A 17,369-nucleotide genomic window follows, 5' to 3' on the forward strand; every position below is an offset into this window, starting at 1 on the left:
ATGGACATAGCAAAGTATTTCAAAGAAAAAACTAAGCAAATGGAGAGTTCTTGTTCCACAAACAGAAACATAAGCTGAGTTCTATCTGATACCAGTTTTTTATTGTGGTATTTTATTCTTGGCCACTGCCTGCTGGTGAAGGTCAGTGTAGCAGCATTTTCCCACTTAGAGCAGTGGGGAGCTGATCATGTCCTATAAGTGGGTCTGTCCCAGATTAGCAGTAGTTTGAAAAATCAGGATCCCACCAAGAGACTCAGGCCAGGAGTGAAAAATTGCTGGTTTCAGTGTCTGAACTCTGCCTGAAGCTGAAAGCTTGTTTCAAAAAACCTAGGGAGGGAGAGAGAGCAAGACAAACACTATAGGAAAACTGGAGGTCCCTATGTGAGTAGGTAATGTTTTCACCAAGTATTGATACATATAGAATGAGAATCAAGTAGCAATTCTTAATAACAGATAGCAATTGAAAAGATTTTGAACTCTATAATTGCACAGATGTAACATGTGCAAACAAGCATCAACCTGAGCAGAGGTTCATTGCTGGCCTTCCCCAAACCTCCTCTCTTTTCCTCTCTGTGCTACGAGTCCTTGTGGTGCAGCCTTATCTTCCAAGGTCCTTGCCAGCTGTCACTCCAACTGTACACAGGAAAGGCCCTATGTAAGGAATGAGGATTCCTTTGGATTTACCTCGGGGTTAGTCAAAGTTTTCCATCATCTACCATTTCTCATTCAGATGTGAACAGCAGATGGCCTTACCTGTCTTCTCTTCCCGCTTTGTCAGCATCTCCAAACAGAAAGCAGTCTGTCTCTCATCACTTTTGATAACTTGTCTCCAGCCAATACCATAACAGCTCCCCCTGCCTTGCTGAGAGTGGGAGCGTATTTTTGGAATAATTATCTTATCACATAAGCAGCGAAGCAGGGAAATGTTCCACTTCGTTCTGAGCTGCATTTGCCATTGTTTGCTAGAGGAACAAAAACACCATTGAGTAATCTTTACAGCCACAAAAGGAATAAGAAATAGTACAGACAATAAATTTTACTGCAATATGTGCAGTAAAGCATAGCAACAGCAGGAAGGATCTTCTTACTTTTAGAAAGTCTGTTTTTCCTTCATTACCATGAATTTCTGAGTATGATTTGGCCTCCCTGCACAGCACAGAAAGGACTAGCAAATTGTTCTAGTAGCCATGAGCCTAATTAGGCAATTTACCAGTACAAACCATCAGTATCACAGCACAGAAAGGACTAGCAAATTGTTCTAGTAGCCATGAGCCTGATGGCAATGATTTACCAGTACAAACCATCAGTAGCTCCTGTAAAAATCTCTGGGGCCTAGCTGTGTGATTTTGTAGAGCTGACACAGCTTCACTGACATTTACTGATCCACACTGCTTTGGCCTGGGTGACCCACTGCCCACCCCACCCCAATCCCAGCTGGTTTTTTTCCTGAGTCCAGTAGAGTCCATATATAACTGCTGGGAAGAAAATGTTGTCTCTGCACTTAATGTGAACCCAGGGAATCCTCAGGAATCGTAAACACAAACCATAGGAGAGTCAGGTTCCTACTGGCCTAGTGTCAGGGAATGATATCAGGCAGCTTTATGAGATCTGATTCCCATGGCATGATTTTCAAAAGACTGAGACAGACTGCATTTCCTACTGCATTTCAAAGGGTTATGCAGCACATGCACTAGACACTTCATTTCAATAAACCTTTGCTTCTGATACATTAAAGGTATTTTATGGAAAAACTCTATGTGCTGACTGTCATTGCTAGCATCTATTTTTAATTGTAATGTTAAAAAAGCATTTATTATAAAAAAATAAAGAACAGAATAAACTTGTGTCAGCACATCACTAATTAGATTTGGGCTTGGTTGGTTTCTTTTGGGTTTTTTGGTGTTGCTTTGGAGTTGGGTTATTAGCAAGAGCTAATAGGTATTCTAAAATAAAAACTAGCATAAAACCTAAAAATTATCAACCAAATTCTGGGATAAATTCACAATACATCCTTCTGCTAGCACTGAAAATTCAGTTAGAACACTGATGGATGAAGGCTGTTAATGAAATTTCTGCCACAATCTGCTTCAAGAAATTGCTGAGACAGAAGGAAGCCTCTCTTTTGCCAGGATGGAAGGATGGATCAAGTGTTAAAATGTGAGGCTGACTGATGCCTTAGCAGTCAAAACTGGTAGCCTTCTGTTGGGCTGTTTATGCTGCTCAGGTGGCTTCTGGTAGCTCAGGGGCTTATTTTAGAGTTTAGAATATGATTACTCAGGACATGCATGACAATAAAGTTTCACTGGAAAAAATTAGAAGTTACTGGGAAAATAATTAAATTCCCTTTCAGACGTGGCTATTTTTTCTGTTATTCTGTGCAGGATCAGCTCCTGGGCTCATTTCTATGTTCTGTGCAATCTGTTTTTGGATTTTTCCTCAGAACATAATAAAGGCTAAAAAAGAGATGATGCCTTCCCTGATCAAATCAGCCAGGCATATAAGGTTCTCAGTGTACCTGGAGGGGTGTCCTGAATTAGTCACCTACAGAAAATGCTTCAAATCTTGGAAAACATAATGGGCTCCTACAAACAGTCCTTCCCTGCTCCCAACAGTAACTGCTATTAAAGGGACATGTTGTTGGTGCTCGTGAATTGAAGTCTAAATAAGATGACTGTGCAGTTCCTCTGCTCTGTGCCTCATTGCTGCTTAACGTGAGCACTGCCAGTGGGGGAGAGAAGCCTGTGTAAAGGAGATGTCAGGGTCTTCCTATTTAATGAAAGGTAAAAAGTTTCTGTAATCATAATCTCTAGCTTTCAACTCAATAAAAAAGATGGAACAGCAGAAAGAATGTCAAGGCTGTTTCTCTGGATTATTTCATATGGCCAGAGGGCACAGAAAGAGGCTTTTCCTGCAAAAGAGACTGTGACTTGTGAGGGAGGTGTGATTGCCTTAAGGAGAGGTGATTTGTGTCACAGAGCTGTGTTTACAGCTGAAAGCTGGATTTCTTCCACTGAAAGTTGTTATGTGAAAGGCTTTGCTGAAGCCCATTTTTAGAGATCTGGACCCTGAATGCTTGACAGGACCTGGGGCTTAGTGATTAGTACCATCCATGCAGCTGGAGTTGGCACCACGCCACTGGTGTTGGCCTCTCCAGGGGGATGCACTGATTTATGCTGGCTGTAAAATAGCCTCAAAACACTGTTCCTTTGGAATCAAAAGGCGCTCACATACTGTAGTTGCACTTGCCCAATATTATTTTGAGATCAATGTATGCTGCAGAAAGTTTCCAGCTTTATTCTATATTAGAACCACCTGAAAAGGGGATAATTTTCAAGTTAAATACATGCCTGGTGTGTAAGCAATTTGAGATGGTGCCAAAGATACTTACTGTGCAAGCTAACAAGCACTCATTGTCTGCAGCGTTTATTTTTCTCTATAATCAATGCACTTAATCAGTTGCACACTGAGAAAGTGCAAGGTGGCTAATCACTTTAATCATAAAGCACTAGTATTAATTTTCACTTAAGGCATCATCTATGGAAAGTAAATTAAGATTGTTGAAATGAGAAATGCACAAGGATGAAAGAGCAGATGACACTTCTGCATCAGTTCTGGCTGATGTTTTTGGAATTGGCTTGTGCCTCTCTCTAGGGTTTCTCCAAGTAAGCCTTTTCATAAAACTAAAGTGTCCATGGGAAAACAAAAGTGAGATATTTTTTATTTTGGATCTGTTCAACCTAATTTTAAATATCTGACATCCAGAATGTGCTGAACTAAAACAGCAGCAATAAAGTCCCACTCTGGTGCTTGGTGCACTTGGGAGAAGAGGGTCAGACACATGATCCCCTGAAGGCAGTGAACACCATGTAATTTTAAAATCAAATTCAACAAATTGAAAAAAATAGCTTTCCTTTCCCCAAAGTGAAAGTAATACATTTTGCATGGAAAATGGCCCAAACAATTTTTTAAGATTTTTCCATTTGAAAGCCTTTATTTTCTGTTTCTCAAAGAATAGTTATTTAGCTGGTGATATTTTTTAAGACCCTAACTAGTGTGAAAATCCCTGAATATCCACCAACATTTAGATGCAACTTAATTAAAATTCATGCTGCAGTAATTTTTGGTTACCAAGGTATCACCAGGGAAGTCTGAATTAGATGGTGCATGTGGAGCACTGTTCCCTCACAAAGCTTCATCAAAATTTGATGGGGTTTACGGAGAGTTTTTTGGGCCCAGTGGTGACTTTGGCAAGGGAAGTCACAAATCTGCTTTTAACTACTGGACTTTCAACTGCTTTTAAAATGAGAGCTTTGGCCAAGCCCTCTGGATAAGCCAGTCTTGCAAAGTAAAAGAGTGTAGGAGATCTGAAATTCACAAGTAGTGCCCTTTCTTTTTGAAATCAAAATGGCCTAGATACAGTAAATAAAGCTACAGATGTTCGCCAGTACTTTAAACACCTCTCCTTCATTGTACCTGTAAATTAATTTGGTTAATTTGAAATTAATTCAATCTTTTCCATCCTGGCACTTCATCTTGGCACAACTGTTTGCTTTGCATTGTTTGATTTTATTTGTATGCATTTATGTTCTTCATGTTAATATTTTATTTCTTGGCAGCTCTGTAGGTAGTTAAGATATTTTTAAACCTCTGCCTTGTTTCAGATTGCTTTGATTTAAGTATAATGTTCATAATTTCTGTTTCTTTCCCAATAGAAGCAGTATGCATAATGAACATCTCTTACCAGGGAACAGAATAGCTGTGCACAGTGTCTTATAAAATGCTGGCCCCATTGAAGTCAATGGTAGTTTTTGTGTTAAAATCAGCAATTTGACAGATCATGTAAATAGCAGTTTGTTCTACTGTGCATTGCCTTTATTTTTTAAGCATAACAGTGAGAGGCACAGACTTCAGCAGAGCAATTAATGATACCAAGGGCTGTGGAAACATGACTGCCTGGGATAGCATGTTTTCCTGTGGAAAAGGAGCTTGTATTTGGTGAAATTTTGGCTACTTCCAGTACGGTATTGATGTTCTTTTGGTGAAACTTAAATGTATATTGTAGTGGATATCTCAGTCACACATTCCCTGTGCTGTCCCTACTTGTAAGCATTTATGCAGATTGGGAATTGTTGGAAATGTTTTTCAGGCAAGCCATGTTCTGACTTTTGTTGAATGAGGTGAGTCTGTCTTTAAATATGTACAAAGGTGAGGATGAAGACTGTGCTGTGTTCAAGGACTTAATAATTTCAATGCTAGCAGATGTTTTTTTAGAATTTCTTCTTGTGAGAAACTAAATCACTTTAATTCAGTGGCACTTAACTCATTTGCAGGATTAGTCAACCGTGATACCGTGTCTGACAGATGTAGTTGAGAATCTTTCTGTCAGTCATCTAATGATGTCTAGGACACTTCTGAAATTTTAACATCCAGTAAATTACTGTGAATACATTAGCTATGATCAAATATACTAATCTTTAGCAGAAGAATCTTGAATGATCATGTACTATTTAAAATCTTAAATACTTGAAAAATTTAGTATTATTCATGGATTTACATGAGCACATTCTGAAGATTCCACCTTTTCCCTCTGTAATTTTGAATTTAGGTGATTGCACATGGAATAAGCAATGCAAACTTTAATTAATGCCAGAAAATCTAAATTTGTGCATTAAAATTCCTGAGAGCCCAGCATGTCTTGACAGGTATTAGTCACATTATAATTCTTCCCTGGGATGCTAATGTGGTCAGCTTACAACTGAAATAACATACAATAGGTCTTCAACACTTTTAACTCTAAGGATTGTAAATCAAGCTGTGTTTGCTTTTTGTAACAGAAGAAATGCAGGTAATAGTTTGCATTATGATTTTTGAGTCTCTTCTATGAAATTTTCACCTCCTTTTGCTTCATCTACAATGTCACTTTTATGTGTTCATTCATCTTCCATATCCATGCAATTTAGGTGAAACACCAGCTGTGTGGTTGTTAACAGTTCTCTTGTCAGCTGAGAAGCCTTTGATGAGAAGGAAAATACCCAACCAGTTTTCTGTCTTGTCTGCTTTCACTTTCAGTTCCTCTGCATCACCAGACTAGTTTTCCCAGTCCTCCCCTCTCCATAACCCACATGGACCAGGTCTCTCTGTTGTAGATCACCCCCCAAACCACCTAAGCCCCTTTGATTTCCCTCTTTGCAAAGCTCCAGTTTGGCTGTTCTGTAGCAATAGTTTGGTGTAGCCTCTAGAAGTGGTCATCTTTAACAACCTGCCATATTTGTTTTCTGAGTGCCACTGCAACCACAAGTCCAGTCACAGCTGCCTTTTGCTGTGAGTGCTGCTGATAATTGTCAGCTTTTTTGGACTCTGCAATGTGGGTGCCAGTGCCTGCTGGTCACACACTGCAGCAGGGAAAGGTTGGCTCTCCCAGCATGAGTGACCACTCCTTGCCAGACCATATCATGCTAAATGACTTGACTTGAAGGACTGCTGAGTTTGTATTGCAGCCTCTGAGCTACAGGTTTTCTCACAGTGATGAAAAAAAAAAATCTCCCTAATCCCCCACATGCCTCTTAAGAGACCTTGGTGCTGGGTGTGATCTGGATCTTGCTGTGTTTGATGAGAAGAGGCCTTGGCAGATTTTGCTAGGTGTTGGCTCATGGGCAGGAGCAGGATGGTTTAGCTCCTCGTCCCTTCCTGCTTATCCCTCCAGGAGGCTCTTAAGTGCTGGCTGTCATCAAAACATTGCAAACATGACCTTTACTGCAGCTCAGTGCCCAGCAAACACATATTTGATGTAGTGATGGGCTTGTCAGCTGTTTCTTACAGGGACATAACAAAGAATAATGGACTTGGACCTCATTTCTCTGCTGCCAGTTTTGTACCTCTATTAGTTTTTCAACTTCAGTAGGTCAAACTAATGCATAATCAAAGTATCTGAAGGGGAAAATTATCCATTGGAAGGGGAATGTGGGCCAGGTTTTTTATAAAATGGAATGCTAAAACTAGATGAAAAGTGTGTTCAGAGGTTTTTTTGTAGAAGTAATTGCACAATTTGTATTTCCTATTATAATAAAATAATCCAAGGACTCATTTTTCTGTAACAACTTATATGCCCTCTTCCCCCCTTTTCATTTTCCCCAAATTAAAGAAACCAAGGAGTTCACTCCGTAACCCAAGGCTTTAAATTTGCTGCTTGCCCTGAAAATCTTTAACAGCAACTAGTTGCCTAATTTATTTTTATTTTACTAATTTTATTGCCTTAGCGTTATGACTCTATAAGCATACCTCCTTGGTGTGTTGTAGGTACAGCTTAAAGGCTCTTGTGCACCCCCCTGAAAATTAAGGAATGCTTGGCTAAGTAGAAATAGGTTTCAGTTCTGTAGGTTAACTTGTTTTTTGCCTTCAGAGCTCTGGCTCTGAGCAATTAACAACTGGTGATGTGCTTCAGGTTTTTCCCCATCAGACTGAAAATTGTGGAGCAGGCTAAGAATGCCAAGAGGTGAATCATGAAGCAGTGTCTTTATTATAAACAGAAATTCATTTGGCTGCTTCTTTTTAATAAAGTCTCATGTCTGCCTCAATTTCTTATTTTTTTCCTATGTCAGGTAAAGATGCAGGGGAAAATAATGGAGGTTATTTCAATAAGCTGGTTTTATTTTTAAAAATTGATTGCAAAAAAGAATTCTCTACCTCTTAAAAATTCTGCCCAAGATAACATTTTCTCTGAGTCTTTGTGATTCCCATTTTTTTGGTCTTGTTTGACTCTACATCTCTGAGCTAAGCATTAGCAAACAGCCACGGGGTTAGATGGCATTTAGCTGGATATGTTTGGACTTTCATTTTGTTCACTGGGAAGACACCTGACAATCTTGGTACCTAAGAATTAATTTCTGATTTCTTTCCGGTTCTTTGGAGCTGGGAATTATCTGTGTTTAGATCTACCTGGGTGGTATACAGCACTGCTGTACTGCCCATGTGCTTTACCCTGTGTGAAATAAAAAGTGTTTACTCCACCCCTTTTTTTTAAAGATGCTCACATGCTGGAGAGCATCAGCCAGCCGTGTAACTAATGCTGGTTTTCTCATTTTGTCTGCAGGGGAAATAGGAAGGCCATTACTCTGGTAAAAGTAAAATAAGTGATTGTGTGACATTGTAGTGCTAAATGATATGTAGAGAGGATCATCAGTTACTTGACAAAGAAATCTGTTTAATATAGAAAAAGAATACAATGTGATATTACTTCAGCAAAGTTATTTTTCTTCATAACTGTAACTAAAAATTAATGCTACCTTAATGAAGATAAATGCAAGTGTTAAAGTGAGACTCCATGGTTTTTTTAACTGCCTTTTTGTTTGTTTGCTTTTAAGCCTAAGAAGTGAAAAACGTTCAGCTTTGCAAAGTAAATTGTTAGATCAGAAGTGGGGGACAGCCAACTTGTCTTCCTATAAACTCTGAGCCTGGATTATTAGAATTCTTACATTTTGTAAGCTCAACAACTTTAACTGTTGTAAATTAAGCAGTAGGAACTTGTTTGCAGTCAGTTTATCTTCTTTTGACTGTAATTCCACTAGTTTTTCCTTTGGCCTAACCCAGATGCTTGGTGATTGTTGAAGAAATTGAAGGTTTTTTTCAGTAATAACTACAAAATGAAATCATTGTTGTGGTGAGCTCTTTACTTGCTCATTCTGTGGCCAAGCAGAGCCTGTACTGGAATACCTGGAACTGGAATACCAGGAGGGCTTACAGGCACCTCAGGTACTATTCTGGACCCAGGACACAACTCCATCAATTTCAAATTATGTTCTGATTTATTATTCTGTGGCTGTTTTGAAAAGAAGAACAGCAGAGAAGTGTGCTGCTGTCTTATTTATTATTCAAGATCTGGCTGGTGTTGTCTGGCTCAGTATTTTTGCTTTCATGATGTACCTGTAAAAGCTGGGTAAAAGGCAGTTTCTGGAGAGACATGGCAGATTCCACCAGTTCTGAATTTGCTCTCTAAGGTTAATATCTTTGAACAAAACCCATTACTTTGTGGATATATTATTGGTGTTTACATGGTCTTCAAACTGGCTCTGAATTTGCTGGATAGAAAAATATAGGACATGTACATTAGTTCATATAGAGACATTAAAAAAGTTACAGGGCTTTTTTCATTTCCATTTTAAAATCCCCACAAACCAAACCAAAATAAAAGGGTGCTTCCCATGTCAGAGAGGAGAGGGTTTATTGTACAATGGCTGACTCAGCAGCAGTGCCTCTGTTTTTTTGTTAATGACCTTTAAGCCTTGCAGCACCTCTCCTAAGTTAAACATGTTGTCTCCTTGCTCACCTTTTGGTGGGCATATTCCATTTATTTAAGCCCATGTGTACAGAACGGAATTTCATTTTGCCACCACATGATGTTCAGATGTATTTTAGTACCATTTCCTTGAGATGTTTTATTTTGTAATTTGAGTTCATGGCTTTGCTTTCTCTTTGGATCAGTAAAGAAATTAAAAAAAAAAAAAAAAGGCATCTTTCTACCTCAGATCTAGTACAGGACTTTAATGTCATGAATAGAATCAGCCTGTGACCAGTGGGAATGTGGCTTTAATTGTCTCCTGCACTAGCATGTGAGCATAGGCATATTTCTTGACTTACAGAGAAAAAGGAGAGTGTATGTGAATTACACTGCACAAGCTTTTGAAGTCAGACAAAAATTTATGGGCTTACTGCATTATTCAAGGTACATAATTTTATTACAGTGCTGAACAACTCATGGGACAACTGATTTATTGTTAGTGTCATATTTTGCATAATGAATTTTTTCCACAGATGATTTTACTGCATGTGTTTTAAAAGGTACAAGGCAATTCTTTGGGACGTTCTAGTCTAAGGTTATTTTTAAGGAAAGCAGAATTTTATACAGAGGCAAAAGTAATCTATTTGTGTGATGGTATACAAGCCATTACTTAATAAATTATTGAAAAGGTCTCATCCTGGCATCTGATACTCTTCTGTTAGTATTTTATTTGGTGTAGAGGCTAGAAGACAAAAATAGAGATATTCCTTAGAGAGCAATACCATTCCTCTCTGTAGTAGCATTTTTTTAAAGAGATATTATTTTTTAAAGAGATATTATTTATAAGTAGTTGTGTATAGATAGTGACTGATAAACATCAGATCACTCTGCAGCAATGAACTGGTTTTGATGGAACATGAGGGATTAGATTCACCTCATTGTAATAGTGGCTGGTCTAAGGCCACACCAGTGCTTGAGGCTGGAGGCTCAAGTTCTCCCTGAGGTTAAAAACCAGGCAACTACCTTAGATATTGAAAATCAAATGTTAAACACTTCAAGTCTAAGAGAAGGAACTGCCAGCAGACTAGTTTGGCAAGAAAACAGGGCACTGAATCACCTGGGTGGAAAAGCAGTGTTCCCATTTCAGTGTGCTATTGTGGCTCCTCATCTGCACTGGTTTTGATTGCAACCTCACAGGTTCCTATGCTGATTAATTCTCCATGTCAGCAATAAACTCCCTCTTGCTGCCTGCTGGGGGCTCCAATCTATGGAGGACAATGGCAAAACACAGATTTTAATATTCACTTTGCAAAACACAAAATGAAATATTTAAGCTGTCCACTCAAGCAGTTCCCTTTGTGGTGCAATTCTGAAATTGTTTAATTTCTTACTTTAGCTTAAAAAAATTAACAAAAGCTGAGGCTTAAGTATTTGTAGATTTAATCTTTAAATTAGGAACTTCAAGCAGTCCATTTGTACTTCTCTCTGCTGTTTCATTATCCATTTCACTGCTTCCATGGTGTGGGTGAAATACTCCTTCACAATGCTGAAACTCACTGTCTTTTCTCAAAGACCCTAATGAAGATAAATTGCTCAGTTAGCAGTTGTTTTCTTTCCAAGACTTCTTAATTTTGCCCTTTGTGGATGGTTCCCACTCCATTAGTTATCTTTTTCCTATGAGTGCTGTGATCCAAAATGGAGCAAATGAGAGCTAAAGGATGTGGCTGCACAACTTGGTTTATAGCCTGCTAAAGGCATCTTTCCATAAGCTGCCTTACCTGGGGCCTGCAGCAGAGCTGCAGTTTGCTGTAGGGTGTCTGAATCATTTAGACTGGAATCCCTTTGTCTGTCACTGCTGTGAACACCAGTGGTACAGCAGCACAGCTAGAAGGGCTTCTCAGCCTTAATTTTTGCACAGGGGAATTCTAGAGTCGAGAGTGGTTGATAGCAAGTGCAAGGTGCCTGCATATTTGATGATGTCCTGAAAAGTCAGCCTTACCAGACCCCCTTTGAGCTTAGGGTATGTAAGTGGGACTGCATTTCTGCTAAATGGGAAAATAAAACACGGTTGACACGTGGCTGAGTTTAAATTTGTACGATATTTTTAGAGTGGAAGCAGAAGTTGTGAGTGAGTATGAAGTTGGCAATATGTCTGTGTGGTATCTATGACAGTGAATTTTGTAACTCATTACATGTTCTGTGGAAAAGTACTTGTTTTCTGCTGCTTTTAAGTCTCCCCCTCAGTAATTTCAATTTCTTGAATTATGAGAAGTAGTAAAAAATAACTGCTTGTCCACCTTCTCGGTACTGCTCATGAATTATAGACAAATGTCAAATTCTCCTTTTTTCTCTGGCTGAAAAGTGATGTTCTGTTTACTCTTAGCTCATGCAAACCTGTGCCATTCAAAGTGCTGTATAAGCAGTTGGGGTAATTAAAAGAAGCAAATTAATCAGACACCTGGGCACAAAGACTTAGAAGCACTGAGAATTTGTGGCATGACTGGAAGGCATCTTCAGGCTGAAAATCAGGGCCTTAGCGTGGAGATATGGAGAGATCCATAAGGATCTCGAATTAATCTCTGAGCTGGAAGACAGCATCAAGCCATTTGAGAGCCATTCTGAAAGTCTCTGCTCCATTCAAATGCTGCAAAATATTTACTGTCTGTGCTGAATATAAGCAACCAGGCTTTGAAGTGACCACCCAAAAAACCCCCCTGTACAATAACTTGAAAGACATTTAGTTTTGCCCTCTAAGTATCAAGGGCAATGTTGTCCTCATTTCATCCTGGAACAAGTGTTTGGGAGTTCAAGGGTTTGAATCCAAAACTTGGGTGCTACCAATGGACTGTCTATTCCTGTATCTCAGGAACTGAGATTCAGATGAAAGGGAATGTTTTTAGGAGCAAAGCTATTCATGCACAAGTCTCAAATTATCTTCAATAGCATGCTCAGCCAAATCTTAAAAGGAATACAAGTACACATTAATTAAGAATTAACATAATTCTGTTCCATGAGTATGATGATTATTAAAACATAAACTCAATGAACGTACACTTCAGAGGAAACTGCTAAATATTTTTAAAAGCCTAATTTTCAGTCACCCTTTATTTTTTCATTAAGAGAGAAAAAAGAAGATGGCACTTGACTTTCTGAAACTTTCTATTTACTTCAGATCAAAAAGTTGCTGAGTGTCCTTAGCTGCTGATAGGACAAATCAGGAATGAATTAGATTTTTATAGAAAGCCGAGACATGGGATGACAATTTGAGAAGTGCCTGAAAGCCACGTTTGTGAAGCTGTTCAGACAACTAAAGGAATGAGAAAATACGCAAAGAGATTTTCAGCATATGGCTGGCCATTAATGGCCACACGTTTGTGAAGCTGTTCAGACAACTAAAGGAATGAGAAAATACGCAAAGAGATTTTCAGGCATATGTGCTGGCCATTAATGCAGTTTTTGCAGTTGAATTTTGAGAAATTTACATTCTTAGGCATTGAAATGCTTTTAGAAATCCGACTGTTGTAGTACCACAAATGAGGTTTTCAAAAATACTTCTTTTGTAGAAGACCCATGTGTCATGTCACTTCCACCACCATTTGGAAAATGGGATTTAACCTTTGCTTTGCCACGCCAAGTAGTTTAATACCTGAATACTCTGGTAAGTGTTGATGTTGATGCTCAGCAGTAACCTGAGCTCTCACACCACCTCACAATTGACCACACTGGTCTACGGGAGGCTTTGCATGCCAGAAAGTATTGTTCCCCAGGCTTGCTGGTGTGGAAAATTGGAAATGGCACAGCACTAATGGGACTGGTTTCTGTCCAGATACATCTCGCAGAATGAAGAGGGCAAAGTTTGCTATTGATTCTCAGCTTCTCATTCAATTTGTATTTCACTTCATGTCTGTTCTTCAGCTGATTTTTGTGTTCCTTGTGTTTTGTAGAATGCCAAAGCCAGCTACGACTTCAGCAGCAATGATCCCTACCCCTATCCCCGCTACACAGATGACTGGTTTAACAGGTAAGTGGATTTTGGGCAGCCTGCCCTTCACTTTGGCTTGTGTAAGAAATTCTGCATTTTTGTGAAATGTCTGTTTTCTGCTGAATTCAATCATCACAGAACAGACACTGCAGTCTCACTGCTGCTTGAAAATTAGAGGTTACTTACAATGTCATTTTTTTAGGTTTATAGTTTATAAATGAAGTTGCTGTCCAGAAAAGTATATTTTTAGATTGTTTGGATAAGTGGTGGCTACATAAGTTTTTGTTGAAAACTTTTTAAAGATTTCAGGGCTTAGACTGAGTGCTTATCAAAAAATATTTCAGGCCTATTTGATGTGGTTTTCATCTGTAACTTAGGATGACTGGATGGTCTCCTAGTTTTGGATGGGGGTTTTTGTTTTTATTTCTAAAGAAATCAATTGTAGTTCTGTCAGAGTGACACAACAAAGAAGCAGCTGTGCTTCCACCTCAGGTAAGGGCCTCCTGGAATGGATTAAATAGAGTTAGGAGCTGTGATGTCCTTCTTTGTGGTCCTGCCATTTTTTCAGCCAAAGCAAGATCTCAGTGAGATTTCTGCTTCATTTTGGGCAAGGACATCTGACACTTTTAAAGTAGTATGAATCCAGTTAGTGAATGGAAAGTCACAGAAAGACTAGGGCTCTAATTTGTGAAGGTCTGCTGACTTTCTTGCTCTATTTATGCAAAGGATCTTTTTAAGAGGCAGATACCACTTACCTCTGGAGAGGAAGAAAATTAAAATTAACTTTAGTGTGTAATGGTAGCTTTTGTTGTTTTCAGTGTGGAACTTCATAAAATTAAGTATGTTCTGCCAAGTCCCATTAACACTGATTCTGCTGCCATTAAGTATTTTATAGTGGGGCCCAGTTTGCCATCCTTACCTGTTCTGCAAAGTAAACTCTCCCTGGAGGGAGAGTTACATCCCAAAGTCTCTTTGAATAGACCTCAAGCATTCCAGACATGGCAGGGGTTATTGTCTCTGGTCCCAGGTGCCCCTGGCTAACTTGAAGCACTTCAGTGAAGAATTGAGGGTGAGCAGCACTATTGTTTGTGACCCAATCTGTAATAATTGAGAACAACATGATTCAGGTTGTCAGAGAACTGCAACAGTTTCCTCTTTCTTGGGGGAATGGAGAGTTCAGGTTGGCAGTAGGAGGGGGGGAAACGATGGAGAAATTACTTTGCAGATATCCTTTACTGTTCTTTATTTTCAGAAAAAAATAGTATCAATACTTAGGAAGTATAACATTGTTTGTCAATGAACCTTGGATGCTCCATCCCTGGAAGTGTTCAGGGCCAGGCTGGATGGGCCCTGAGCAGCCTTATCTCATGGGTGGCATCCCTGCCCATGGCAGGGAGATTGGAGCTGGATGATCTTTAAGGTCCCTTCCAACCCAAACCGCTCTATGATACGATGAACTTTCAGATTTCTTTTGCAAGCCAGGGAGTTTTCTGTCTTGCAAGGTAAATCATGGGAGCAACACATTCAGTGGGGCATCCCTTTCTTGTCTTCATAGAATAAGGAAGGATTTAAGATGCAAGATTCTTAGTTTTCTGCAGGTTAAGATGCAAACCAGCACACAATATCCATCTGTCCAGGAGTAGCTGTGACTGTTTTTCTCTGTGTATTTCTTTGCTATTCCATTATTTGAGCTGAAATACTCCTCTATAAGCTCTTGCCATGGCTTCTGACTCCTGAATTAGTGTTGCTGGTAGGTAAAGCTGTCTGCTTCTGTCTGTCCCTATGTGTAGCTACACAGGTGCATCTGGATAGGGCATGATTACATGGAATATCTATTGAGAGAAACCTGAAATAGAGGTTCGGTTTTGCACAGCCAGTGATGCATCTCCCATCGAATTTTATGCATGCAGAAGGATCAGAATTGAAATAGGATAGTGTAATATTCCTTTTTCCATAAAGAATACGTTTCTGTGTGAGCAATTCAAGTGATTTGTGGAACAAGAAGCAGAGGACTGATCACCAAGGGGCTTTTGTGAGCTGCCAGCTGCATGTGGAATGTGTTCATTAGACTTTAAGAATAAATAGGAAAGGTTTTTGCATGGAGTATTCCATTAATCACAGCTGCTCTGCTTGTAAGCACAAATTCCCCTTACATTTGGGGCTTTGTAAGACTGCTGGAATCACTTTGGCCTTTCCATCTAACAGCCACTGGCCTATGAAACCATGCAGGGTGGTTTTTGGAAGGGAAGGGTGGTGCCTCAGGCAGGGTATTGGTTTCAGGCAGTTCAGCTGCTGCTGTGGGAAGAAGAGGCCCATAGATGGCTTGGCAGCCAAGGGGTTTATTCTTATGTTTGTTGTATTCACTGTTTGACTGTTCAAATCCACAGCTTGGGGACCCAGCAGGAGAGTGACACTTGTTCACCCTGGAACAGAGCTGTGTTTGAGCCTGAGGAGCAGTGGGAGCAGTGAAGGAACTTGAATCAAGCCCTGTTCCCAAAATGAGAGGCAGCCCCACAGAACTCAGTGTTTTTTAAGAACCACTTTAGGAACTGACTGATTTTGAACACCCTCTCCTTCTGAACCACATTCAGTTCCTTGGCATGTTCCACATTCTGCAGGGAAGAGGTAGCCATAGGAATCAGTGATTCAGTGACTGCTTGGCCTCATACTGCCCTCTGATTTCACGTTGTGAGCATGCAGAAGGCACAACTTGGGCTCTCCACCTCAGAGCACTGAGATTACAAATTTCTGCCCTGACCTAAATAGCGAGTATTGATCTCTGCTCCTATGGCCTTTGTATTCTGTATACTCTCTCACTCAGATAATGAGTTATCAGGGAAAAATTTATTTGCTATTTTGGAAACCTATATTCTTCAGATGTAAGAATCTTTTGCTAACTGTGGATCCAAACCAAAGCAGGAGAATGCTTTCCCTTCTCTGAACACTCAAATTCTTAGAGGCTGACAATGTCATGTGAGTAAAAAAGGGATTGCATTTTCCCCACAAATTGTCCATCTGAGCTCTGCATGTTTAATTGCTGCCCAGTGCAAGCAGCTAAACTGGTCAAGAAAGGCAGATGGTCCCAGCTATTGAGACTGCAGCTCTGCATAGCCCTCCCCTGAAAACAGCTGAAGATAGGATGGATGGCTCCTGTCCTTTGCTGTCTGCAGAAGCATTTCAAAGCAGCTGAAAAGGAGCCTCAGTAAAAATCTGTGCCGCCTCTGACACTTTCAAAAATACATCAGTAGGGAGGTACACACAGGAGAATTGGCAGTGGATTTTAAAACAGAATTCTTTTCAAAGACAAAGCAGAGTGAAATTTTCGTAGCTAGTATAGGTATTTTTTATAAAACAGTATACAAAACTGTTTTTCAGCTAAATCCACTTCTCCCCCTTACTTTTTTATGAACGCTCACGTAAAATGCGTTGACTTACATGAAGTTTACGTTAGACTTGCTCTTCTTGCTAATATATGGTTTACCATTGAAGCAGCACAGATAAAAATATTTTTGTATTCTATCCCCTTACTTTAAATATTGAAATAGGGAAGAGGTGAACACTGTAGAGAAAGGCTGTGATTTGTTCTTCTGACATGAGTCACTTCATAGAAACCACAAAGGGTTTATCAATGATACATGAACAGCAAATAGGGCTGAGTTGGAAAAGTCAGATATTTGCCATTAATAATTCAACCAAATGCATTTCCACTAACTCAAACGTGATTTTTTTTTTCTCTCTCTCTAGTCAGCAGCACAATATTGAAACTCTGAGCTGCTGGAATAGGCCTGTTTACAGTCTCCATTGTGTGGGCCACTGCTCTGGAGAGACCAGGACAGGGAGAAGACCTTCTGGTAAAACTTTTTTGTCAGGAAGGTCCTAATACAGTTTTTCTCACTGTAATCTGGCAGCATCAGTGGTGTTTTGCACCCCAGCATTAGTCAAGCCAATTTTGAACAAAGCCATTATTCTTCTCTGTGCCTTGTAGTTAGCCCATAGGTGACTAGATAATGAATGCCTAGCATGGCTAGCACCTACCAGTGAATTCCTTCAGCAAGATCATGAGGGAAAATCTTGTTGTTTGATTGTTGATAGCAATTTCTGCAGCAGCTGAAT

At 39.6% G+C, this 17,369-nt stretch overlaps 1 protein-coding gene across 1 annotated transcript in view; it reads left to right on the top strand.

Moving 5' to 3' along the window:
- The window catches only part of PCSK2 (proprotein convertase subtilisin/kexin type 2), a 99,798-nt gene that overhangs the window by 56,022 nt on the left and 26,407 nt on the right, over nt 1–17,369 (top strand). The window contains exon 6 of the mRNA XM_041477194.1: nt 13,219–13,295. Coding sequence (XP_041333128.1) covers nt 13,219–13,295 — 77 coding nt within the window. The remainder of the gene's footprint in view (nt 1–13,218; nt 13,296–17,369) is intronic.

This window comes from Pyrgilauda ruficollis, unplaced genomic scaffold, assembly GCF_017590135.1.
Source record: "Pyrgilauda ruficollis isolate IOZ18807 unplaced genomic scaffold, ASM1759013v1 scaffold4, whole genome shotgun sequence".
Lineage (NCBI taxonomy): Eukaryota > Metazoa > Chordata > Aves > Passeriformes > Passeridae > Pyrgilauda > Pyrgilauda ruficollis.